Here is a 12,270-nt window from a genome sequence, read left to right on the forward strand (position 1 = left end):
TCCTCTTTGAAAATACTGGTATATTTATTTTATTTTATTTTATTATTATTAAAATGTTCTCTTGGATGTCTATTTTACTGCAGTGTCACCCCAAGTTTGCCAGGAACTCTGTTATTGAGTTACATGATGATTTGTGGAAAGTGTCTCCAAAAACAGTTCACTGCAGGAAAAAAATAGTTGGCATGTAATTTCAATCACATCCTAATAGGCATTATGAAATTATGAAACTGCTCAAAGCTGAAATTGGATCAGCCTGTTACGGATGAAAAGTGTCTCGGACAAGCAGAGCACGGACGACAGAAGTTGCCAAAGAGGCCTGCAGGACCACCATGGCCACGAGGAAGATGGAGGAGGACCTGCTTTTGGAACTGGAAGGATAGCTGTATGGTCCAGGGATCATTGACTAGCGGCATGTTTAACTTAACTACAAAAAATGTAACCCAAAACTTTAACTGCATTTTCTTGAAACCATATTTTTCAAATTGGCGGGAAACATAACTGGAGAACTGCATACACGATTCTGATCAGCATTTGATGCTGGCACTCTAAATTGCTTTCTCTATCAAGTAATATAGTCATTTTGCAATATCTTCAAATTTTTTGATACACACTTCTGTCTCAATTTTGTGGGCGAAGAAAACTACATTTATTTCAACACATCCCCATTTTGTTAAAACTTAATATTTTTGTATTATCCAGGGTATGCTGACAGAGAATATATTAAAAATGACTTGTACAAGATTACTGTGTTACAGGTCCAATAGGAGTACTTTGGGAATCCCCGCTGGTAACCAAAGTTCTGGTCGCAAGGGGTCCTACTGCCTGGTGCAACGGTTACAGGGAACGTCCAGTGTGGACACAAAAAAATCATTTCTTAAAGACAAAAGTGTAAAGAATAAACCATATTATCAGCTTTAGCATTACATTTTATTTTACTTGACAAAAAATTATCATTGAAATCACCTACATTTCATGGGTCCAAAGAGGACCACCACCCCCCCCCCCCCCCCCGCAAGTCATTGCTTCAGCTTAAGTCTTTGTCTCACAAAGACACAAATTATGCAAATTCAAAAACGCAAAAATGACCTTTTGAAATGAATGTGCATGCACTACACTGACCACTGGTGTATAAAATTATAAAATTACTTGGGGTCCAGCTGTATAAGTTGAAATGGAATCACCACACCAGTAAACTAGGCAAGAAGCTTAGTACAGCATCTTCTGTACTTAGAAGTATTATTTTGTTGACCTAAAGATATATAAGTTGTCTTATTTGAGATATTTTCATTCTTTGTTGTCTTATGGAATTCATTTCATGGAAATGCACCTAAAATAAATAAAGAATTTATTCAGAAGAATCGTACAACAAGAACAGTGTAAAATATATAACTACAAATTTTAGAAGGGAATCTTTATGGAATAGCAAATTTTTATGCTCACTTCCCAATACGTTAATTCCTTAATAGTATTTGCAACTCATAGTAAAAAATTAGTTTTTCCTGAACTGTGATATGCACACTCACAATACAAGATTCGAAACTAAATTTTCATGTTTACTTTGCCAACAAGTCTAACAATCAGAGTGGAGTTAAATACCGGGGCACAAAGTGCTCCTACAAAATCTCATCTAACATACAGCACAGAATAGGGAAACACTCCAACTCAAAAAGAAAATTGAAAACAAACTACATTAGCCACATCAACAAATTAACTGATCTAGACTCAAGGATTGAAAATACCTGTTAACTACTTGGCAAGTATCAATGTTTATTGTAAAACTGTAACCTATTGTAAACAGATCTTTGTTGTTACAGATTTAGCTAATTATTTACTTTCTGATGTATTCAAGCAAATAATTACATACCAACAGGATATAAACAGCAGCTATATAATTTAATATAATTGAGGAAGCAGCAGCATTTTTCCCTTAAAAATAACATTTCCCTGCTATTTTGTGTTACATTTCATTGCGAAAAGCACAGAGAGTACTAAACAGGATAGTGATAGTTTATTGTTAACACACTGTCAGATTGAATTTTACGAACTGGTAGTCTTTTGCTGATGTATACACACCCCTCATGTTTTCCTTCTTGATGGGATCTATGGAACACAATGAATGAAAGAATGAATGAATGAAAAATATTTGAAATGATAACAACAAGTTCTTTCTTAAGTGGCTCTTCGCTCTACTAAATTTAAAATATTTGTGAATTTGGTGTGCGGAAAATGTGAGAGAATAACACATTGATAGAATTTGCTAAATAGAATGGACTTAACACTTTGGAGGCCAGCCATGTAGAAGAATATTAGGTGTACGAAACCAGTCATTTATGTTTTACTTAAAGTGTTACTAGCACATATGTAATTGGTGTATAATACACACAAAAAATGCTAAGTTTTCATACTGACTTTAGTTCTTTGATAGATTACAAATTTTAAAATAACAATGATAACACGTATAGTGCAACATGAGTTACTGAGTAACTTCTTTCTATCGGGCTTCCAAAATTTCTTCCTCACTCAACAAATGTGACTTATTTGTGGCAGAATTACAGCAAACTGTGAGACCTAATGACTATGCACATGAAATTACGACAACATGATCATACTGGCTCAGCCACTCACGACAGCAACTGTTACGTTCACTAACTTTTCTTTCAAAATAATTCTAGAAATTGGCAACAGAAGGCAGCACCAGTCAAGGGGCAGATCGTGAGACATCAGTACATTATTCTCATGTGAAATGAGTCCAATTTTCAGGCGATAGGTGGCTCGTACATCGAGACAATCGTGCTCCGACCTATACTCGGGAACAGTCTTTTTAAAACAAAATTGCAACCCAAGCTATGCTCGAGCTTGGTCTCCAAATAGTTAAGGAAATGTTGCCCAAAATTGCTCTGTGGTCACAGTAGATAACAAAATAAAAGGGGGAGAATTTTTATCGTGGCCTACAGTGTCACCCTTTCATTGCTTCCTCCAAGTTCCTGTATTTCATGTTCCTGCTTGCCCCATTTATTTTATATCCTTACTTAATGTCTTCTCTTCTCGATTTTGATATAACTTAGTTTTGTGGGATATGGATGCCATTTGAAAATTCCATTTCTGATTCATGCTATAAATATTACTATTTGTGTATTTCTCTTTTCCACTTTTCTGGATGGTTTACCCAACCACTTACTACATTTTTGAGTCACAAGGTATTTTGAAACTTACTTTGCTTTTCCTTGGCCTGGGACAGTGGAAATTTTAGTTCAAAACCTCTAAATCTTGAACACAATGAAAATCTAAGAATTCATGTAATACCTATTTATAACACAAAAGAACGTAATAATCAGTGATATATTGGTGAATAATTACTGTACACACATTACACTGATTGCTAAGGAGTAAATACTGATGGAAAGCTGTTACAGTAATTCAACATCCTATTTATAGATCAGCAATAACACAAATACATCAAAAACAATTATTTCTAAACAATAGAGATTCATTATTAGTTACATTAACATACTTAAGAAACATTAACTACAGACAAAATTTAAGAAATTTGATCTAAAGAGAAATACACAATTAATGAAAAATAAAACAAGTAATTTGAGATTAATGTTTTACAATTTTTTGACTGTGTTCAGAGTCTGGGTTTGCTTCCTTTAAAATTAAACAACAATGAAAACTACAAATAGATAAAAACTACTGGCAGAAATATGAAGGAACAAAAGTGTTTTATTACTTCATTATGCAACAAATATTTCAAATGAAAGTAATTAAGCCTTTTGCAAATGATGATTTTTGAAGTATTAAAAATAGGATGGAAGATGCTACATACCTGTGAAAGTAATGTGAATATGGTAAGGAGTCAACAGTTTTTCCCTTAATAAAGTGGTAATCATATTCTGACCATAGTTCCTGTAGGCACACAAAGTCATAGTCACATGTTGCCAAGTGATCTGCCAGGGCAGTAATTCTTTCATGCCGATTCTTGGATACCAGTGGTATTCCCCTACAGACAACATTAAAGATACGATTAATACATTTCAGAAATAAAATGTGTAACTACAAAACTCACAATCATCATGGATAACTATTTTCATTGCAGTTGTAAAAGATACAAATGACAACACTTATTCTAGATCACTACAACCTCTGGTTTGCTTGATTCATTATAGTTCAACATGCCTGGGTTAAATATCGTTCTACCATGGATCTTAGTCATTAAACTGTTAAGCTTTGTCAAAAAATCTACCGTAAATTTCACTTTGTTCGTATGTAAAGACACGAATTAAACCCACACTAAAATTTCATCCTAAACACATTGTCACTCGTAAAGGTGTTTTTGACATTAACAGTACAGCTACAATGGAAGTGATCACTAGTGGCAACCGCGGTGTAGCCGTAACATATGATAGACAGATGCCACCTTATGGTTACATAATACACATGCAGGTGGGTAACACATTAGCTACCATATTATATGCTGAGAATAAAGCATTTTGGCATTGAAATCTATGACAATTAGTGACAAACAGAAAGTACAACTTGTTAGATATAAAAAATATTAAAAAGTGAGATAAATTATTTTTATGCTCCATAGCACAAAATGAATTTCTTCCATCACTGTGGATGCCTTATAATGCAATAGTATGCCCAGAGAAAATGCTGCTCCATGTGGCACATGAAATATACCACAACAGACAGTGTGAACATCCATTTTCTCTTTTTCATTGACTGAGCCATCCTCTGTTTTCTCATGTCTAGCCAGCTCTTCTACAGTCAAACATCCAACACTTCTGTTTCTTCCAGATGGCCTCTGACTCACTTGTTGCCTTATAGAGCAGTACCAGGCCTAAACACAGGGAGCACACTAGTTGGAAACTCAAACTTACCAGTAAACTGGATTCGCTGACCAACTCTGCCCTCTACATACACAAATGTAATAATGAAATGATTATATGGCATTACAGCCCAGGACAGCCCATCTGGGGATGTTCTGCCATCTGGTGCAAGTCTTTCTATTTGCGCATCTTGATGATGAAGGTGAGATGAGATGATCACACCTACACAACACCCAGGCCTCGAGCAAAGATCTCTGACCCAGATGGGAATCGAACACAGAACCTTCCGACTCTGAGGCAGTGACACTTCCAATTAGTCCAGAAGTTATGGGCACACAGATGCATAAAAAGGGAGAATGTTCTTTACTTTTTGATTACTCCATTGGTACCAATCACTGGAAATTCAGAAACATAAAATACCTTGGAACAAGTCATGAATAAGCATGGTTTTAGAAAACATTGCTCTTATGAAACTCAGCTTGCCCTTTTACACGATATACTGCCAGCTGTGGAAGAAGGGCAACAGAATATTTCTAGATATCCAGAAAGTGTTTGACACAGTGCCCCATTATAAACAGTTAAAGAAGCTATGAGCATACGGAATAGGTTCACAGATATACGAGTGGCCTGAAGACATCTTGGGTTATAGAACTCCATACGTTGTCCTTCACGGCAAGTGTTTGTCAGAGACAAGATTATCGTCACATGTGGCCTAGGGAAGTGTGATAGGACTGCTATTATTCTCTATATACATAAACGATGTGGCAGACACAGTGGGCACCAATCTGGAGTTGTTTGCTTATGACGCTGAGGTGTACAGTAAGGTGCCGAAGTTGACTGACTGTAGGACAATACAAGATAACTTAAGACAAAATTTCTAGTTGCAGTGATGGATGACAGCTAGCACTAAATGTAGAAAATGTAAGTTAATGCAGATGAGTAGGAAAAACAAACCCATAATTTTTGGATACAGCGTTAGTGGTGTCCTACTTGACACAGTCATATTGTTTAAAAATCTGTGTGTATTGTTGCAAAGTGATATGATCATTGTGGTTGGGAAGGCAAATGGTCAACTTTGGTTTATTGGGAGAATTCTAGTAAAGTGTGATTCATCGGTACAGGAGAATGCACATAGGGTGCTAGTGCGACCTATTCTTGAGTACGGCTCAAGTTTTGGGGTTCGCATCAGGCTGGATTAAAGGAAGACATCAAAGCTGTTCAGAGGTGCGCTGCTAGTTTTGTTGTTTAGTTACTGGTAGGTTCGAACAACACCCAAGTGTTACGGAGATGTTTGGGAACTCAAAGGGGAATCCATGGGTGGGGGGAGGGGGGGGGGGGGAGGCAATGTTCTCTTCGAGAAACACTATTCAGAAAATTTAGAGAACCGGCATTTGAAACTGATTGCAGAACAATCCTGTTGCCTCCAACATATATTGTGTATAAAGACCATGACAGAAATTAGTTCTGATATGGAGGCATATGGGTAGTGTTTCTCCCTCATTCCATTTGCAAGTGGAACAGTAAAGGAAATGACTAGTAGTGGTATGGGGTACCCTCTGCCACATGCCATAAGGTGGATTGCGAAGTTTCGATGTAGATGTAAAACAATGACTGAGGCAATTTAACACACAAAAAGCATTAACAACTAGTTGTAGGAGAAGTGGATGCCAGATTAAGATTTACTGGAATAATCCTAAAGGAGTAATTTATCCCTGGTGGAGATACCTCACAAAACTCTCATCCAACCAATTCTACAACACTGATTATCAGTCTGGGCCCATTACCTGATAGGATTAAGAAAGAAGGTGGAGAAGATTCAAAGAATAGCTCCTTGTTTTGTCAGATATTCATTTAGCTACTCTCAGAGCTACTCAAGAGATGCTTACCCAATTTCACTGACAGATGCTATAAGAGAGGTAGTGTGCATTATCAAAATTATCAATAATGCATATCCCGAGAGAGAAATGAGTGGTGCAGCTAGAGAAATTCAATATTATATAAGCTTCTAACTAGTCATTCTTCCTGCATTCAGTTCTGGAATCGAATGGAAGAGGAGAAGGGAGGGGACAGGGTGAGGGGGGGGGGGGGGGGGGGAGATAGCAGTAATATGTGATGCACTCACACTATGCAGTCAAGTGACACTCATGTTACGAACCTAAGTGCATACACAACACTCTCACATGTACTGGGAGTAGTGTGATTACTTCTGTTACAGTACAGTGCTGCAGGTATGGGTTTTGGAAGAAACTTGTTCAATTAGCTAATAAATTCTGTCATGTACATTACTAACAGTTTAAATGAGACTAGGAAGGTGTGAAGACTAAGTAAATACAGAAGAACAGACAGTAAGTTTCCTTTTGATTTAATTATTCATGCTGTTGTATATGTTTGTGTACCAGATTAGCTACCACGGTCTGTCCAAACAGTTTTACTTTCCCCAATACCTCACTCCTTCCTGAGACAGGCAAGGACAGCTAATTTAGTAAGTGCATATACGTGAGAAGCAATGTTCTGGGTTTGAGTCCTGTTCCAGAGCACTGTTTTAAACTGCCAAGAAGTTTCAAAACAGCGCACACTCCACTTTAGAGAGAAAAAATTATACTGCAAACAATCCCCTAGACTGCAGCTAAGACATTTCTCTCCACAACATCCTTTCATTCAGGAGTGATAGTTCAGCAAGAAATGAAGGAGTAAAATTGTGAGAGAGGGTCATGAATCATGCTTGGATAGCTCAGTCAGTAACTGCACTGCCCACAAAAGACAGAGTTCTCGGTTAAAGTCCAGGTCCGGCACACAGTTTTAATCTGCCGGCTAGTGTCAAGATACATTTTCTCTGTAAAAATCATGGCTACAAGCTCGTCATTTAAATAACTGTTTTCTTAAATATTAATCTACTATAAAGTTTGATAAATCACCCAACCAAATACAGATACTACCTATTAAGAAATTCATCTCTGGAGTACAATGAATTGTTGTTGTTGTGGCCTTCGGTCCAAAGCCTAGTTTGATGTAGCTTGCCATGCTGTTCTATACCGTGCAAGCCTCATCATCTCCGCATAACTGCTGTAACCTACATCCTGCTTAATCTGCTAACTGTATTCATGTCTCATCTCCCTCCACACTTTGTACTGCACCCCCCCCCCCTTTCCCATTATCAAACTGGTGATCACTTGATGCCTCAGAACATGTCCTACCAACCGATCCCTTCTTCTAGTCAAGTTGTGCAAGAAATTCCTCTTCTCCCCAATTCTATTCTGTACCTCCTCACTAGTCATGTGTTCTACCCAGCTATTCATCAGTGTTCTTCTGTAGCACCACATTTCAAAAGCTTCTATTCTCTTCTTGTCCAAGCTGTTTATCATCCATGTTTCACTTCCACACCTGGCTACACTCCTTACAAATACTTTCAGGAAAGACTTCCTGAAAGATTAATCTATATCCACTGTTAACAAAACTCTCTTCTTTTGGAAATGTTTTTCTTGCCACTGCCAGTCTACATTTTTTATCCTCTCTCTTCAACCATCATTAGTTATTTTACTGCCCAAATATCAAAACTCATCTACTACTTCTACTGTCTCAGTTCCTGATCTAATTCCCTCAGCACCACTTGATGTAATTTGACCACATTCCATTATCCTCATTTAGCTTTGTTGATGTTCATCTTATATCCTCCTTTCAATATACTGTCTATTCCATTATTGAACTGCTCTTATAAATCCCTTGCTGTCTCTGACAGAATTACAATGTCATCAGCAAACCTCAAAGTTCTTATTTATGCCACCTGGACTTTAACACTACTCTTTTTTTCCCCTCAATGTACAGGCTGAATAACGTCGGTGCTAGATGAAAGCTCCCTTCTCAACCACTGCTTTCCTTTCATGCCCCTCGACTCTTATAACTGCCGTCTGGTTCTTAAACAAGTTGTAAATAACCTTTCACTTCCTGTATTTCACCTCTGTTACCTTCAGAATTTCAAAGACAGTATTCCAGCCAACACTGTCAAAAGCTTTCTCTAAATCTACAAACACTACAAAAGCAGGTTTACTTTTCCTCAACCTATCTTCTATGAGAAGTTGCAGGGTCAATATTGCCTCTCAAGTTCCTACATTTCTCCAAAATCGAAACTGTTCTTCCCTGAGGTCAGCTTCTACCAGTTTTTTCATTTTTCTGTAAAGAATTCATGTTAGGATTTGGCAACCATAACTTATTAAAATGATAGTTTGGTAATATTCACACCTGTCAACACCTGTTTTCTTTGGAATTGGAATTATTATATTCCTCTTGAAGTTTAACAGTTTTCACCTTGCACACCAGATGGAAGAGTTCTGTTATGACTGGTTCTCACAAGGCTATCAATAGTTCTGATGGGATGTTGCCTACTCCCAGGGCTTTGTATCAACTTAGGTCTTGCAGTACTCTCTTCTGTTTCCATAATACTGCCTGCAAGTTCATTTCCCTTGAATAGACCCTCTATATACTCCTTCCGCCTTTCTGCTTTCTTTCTTAGCTTAGTACTGGTTTTCCATCTGAGCTCTTGATGTTCATACAGCTGCTTCTCTTTTCTCCGAAGGCCTCTTTAATTTCCCCTAGTGATATTTGATTCTAAATCCCTACATTTGTCCAATAGCCATTCCTGCTTAGCTGTTTAGCATTTCCTGTCAATCTCATTTTTTAGTGTTTGCATTCCATTTCGCCAGCTTCATTTACTGTGTTTGTATATTTTCTCCTTTCATCAATTAAAGTCAATATCTCCTGTGTTATCCAAGGATTTCTACTTGGTCTTGTCTTTTTACCTACTTGATCCTCTGCTGCCTTCACTATTTCATCTCTCAAAGCTACCCATTCTTCTTCTATTGTATTTCTTTCCTCTGTTCTTGTGAATCGTTCCCTAATGCTCTTTCTGAAACACTCTACAACCTCTGGTTCTTTCAGTTTATCCAAGTCTCATCTTCTTAAATTCCTACCTTTTTGCACTTTCTTCCAGTTTTAAACCACAGTTCATAACCAATAAATTGTGGTCAAAAACCACATCTGGATGTGTTTTACAATTTAAAACCTGGTCTCTAAATCTCTGTCTTACTATTATATAACCAATCTGAAACCTTTCGGTATCCTTGAAGTGTCCTCCACGTGTACAACCTACTTTCATGATTTTTAAATCAGATGTTAGCGATAATTAGACAGTGCTCTGTGCAAAATTCTACCAGGCAGCTTCCTCTTGCATTCCTTTCCCCCAGTCCACATTCACCTAATTTTTTCTTATCTTCCTTTTCCTACTATCAAATTCTGGCCATCCATCACCCATCTTATCGTACATTTCTTCAATCTCTACATCATATGCAGGCCTGGTTGGCATATAAACTTGGTACTACTGTGGTTCAGTGTGGGCTTTGTGTCTACCTTGGCTACAATAGTGTGTTCACAATGCTGTTCAAGTAGCTTACCCACATTCCTACTTTCTTATTCATTATCAAACCTACTCCTGCATTTTCCATATTTGATTTTGTATTTATAACTCTGTAGTCACTTGACCAGAAGTCCTGTTCCACCTGCTACTGAACTTCAGTAATTCCCACAATATCTATCTGCAACCTATCTATTTGCCCTTTGAAATTAAGGGATCTAAAGTTCCATGCACCAGTCCATAATAGCCAATTTTGTTCTTCCAATAACAACATCCTTCTGACCAATCCTCGCCTGGAGATCACAGTGACGGATTCGTTTACCTCCAGAATATTTTACCCAAGATGGTGCCATCATCATTTAACCATATAGTAGAGTTGCATGCCCTCGGGAAAAATTACCACCGTAGTTTAACCTTGCTTTCAGTTGTTCACAGTATCAGCAGAGTAAGGTCTTTTTGGTTGCTGTTATAAGGCCAGGTCAGTCAATCATCCAGACTGTTGACCCCGGACAACTACTGGAAAGGCTGCTGCCCCTATTCAGGAACCATACACTTATGAACTAGAAATTATTTCCATTTCTTTTAAAGCTTTCATTATCTACCAGTACCTTTAACTCACAAGGGTTGTGATCGAATTATATGTTTGGCTGCATATTTTGTTCATTTCTATCCAAGAGCAATGTTAAGCTGTGGATAATAAGGCTATTTTCATTTCTGGTGTTAGACACTACCTGATCAAACGTATTCGAACACCTATTAGTGGACATTAATATTGGGCATGTCCACATTTTGCTATGATGATAGTTTAAACTCTGCAACGGGCGACTTCCAATGAGGTGTCCAAATGTCTGTGGAGCACATTCTTCCTCAAAAGCTGAAATGCGAGATGGTAGTCATGGAGGACACTGGTGTTTGGAGCAAATTTGACATTCTGATTCATCCCAATGTTCCATTGTGTTCAGGTCAGGACTCTGGGCAGGCTAGTCCATTTCAGGAATGTTACTGTCCCCAAACCATTGCCTCACAGATGCTGCTTTATAACAGGGAGTATTTTCATGTTGTCCTTCCCTCCACCACCAGCTTCTCTAAGCTATCAAGATGGGAGTTGATCTCATAACATATTCTCAACTCCTGTAATCATCCTGGCCTAAATCTCAGGTAACCCACTGACCCTGCATCCCCTATCCAACAGCTTCCCCCTCCTCTGTCCTGTCACACCCTCCCAATTCACGTTCCCAGGTCGATTCCAGTGTGCGACGCTCCCCATCGGCTCCTACTAGTGTGCTTTTCATGACTAGCCCATATACCTGCCACCCCTCCTCCTGCATTCCTAGGTAGCAAACCGACTGTTTCCCTACAAGCCACTAGCCACCCATCCTCAGTCCCTCTCTACCCCCAATGCAAGCAGTCCACCTGCTGAGAAACGAAGTGTCGGCACTACTAGTCCAGCCGGCACCATACTGGGGCAGAGGTGTGTGTGTGTGTGTGTGTGTGTGTGTGTGTGTGTGTGTTTGTTACTCTAGCTCTAGGGGTCTCCTTTAATATAAAAATATTTACATTCTACAAGAATTTTCCTACAAAACAAATTATTATTTCTTTCCTTTTGCCAGATAGGTGACACCATGGACCAGAATCACCCCACACTGCAGCACCTGAGCTATATGCCTTGACAGGGCTTTGATTATGTATCATCATGCCTGGAAATGAGGGGCATTCCATCTCAGACCCTTACAACCATTCCTGAAGTGGTATTCTACCACCCACCCAATCTTCACGACATCCCGGTCCCTCCCTAAGTCACTCCAATCCCCAACCTCTTGACATAGGGGTTCTATCTCAGACCCAGGTGCAAGACCTGCCAAATACAAGATCCCAGCACATCCTATGCCGAGTTGTCACAGGGTTACCCTATTACATCAGAAGCAGAGCCCCATGTAAAAGCAGCCATGTAATATACCACCTGCATTGAAATCACTACACAGCATTTTACATGGGCACGTCCAATCTGCTGTCCACCAGAATGAATGACCACTG

General features: G+C 38.6%; 1 protein-coding gene across 1 annotated transcript in view; it reads right to left on the reverse strand.

The window, feature by feature from the left end:
- The window catches only part of LOC126413006 (uncharacterized), a 144,386-nt gene that overhangs the window by 119,017 nt on the left and 13,099 nt on the right, over positions 1-12,270 (reverse strand). Inside the window, exon 2 of the mRNA XM_050082898.1 lies at positions 3,827-4,000. Coding sequence (XP_049938855.1) covers positions 3,827-4,000 — 174 coding nt within the window. The remainder of the gene's footprint in view (positions 1-3,826; positions 4,001-12,270) is intronic.

Source organism: Schistocerca serialis, chromosome 7 (genome assembly GCF_023864345.2).
Source record: "Schistocerca serialis cubense isolate TAMUIC-IGC-003099 chromosome 7, iqSchSeri2.2, whole genome shotgun sequence".
NCBI classification, from domain to species: Eukaryota; Metazoa; Arthropoda; class Insecta; order Orthoptera; family Acrididae; genus Schistocerca; species Schistocerca serialis.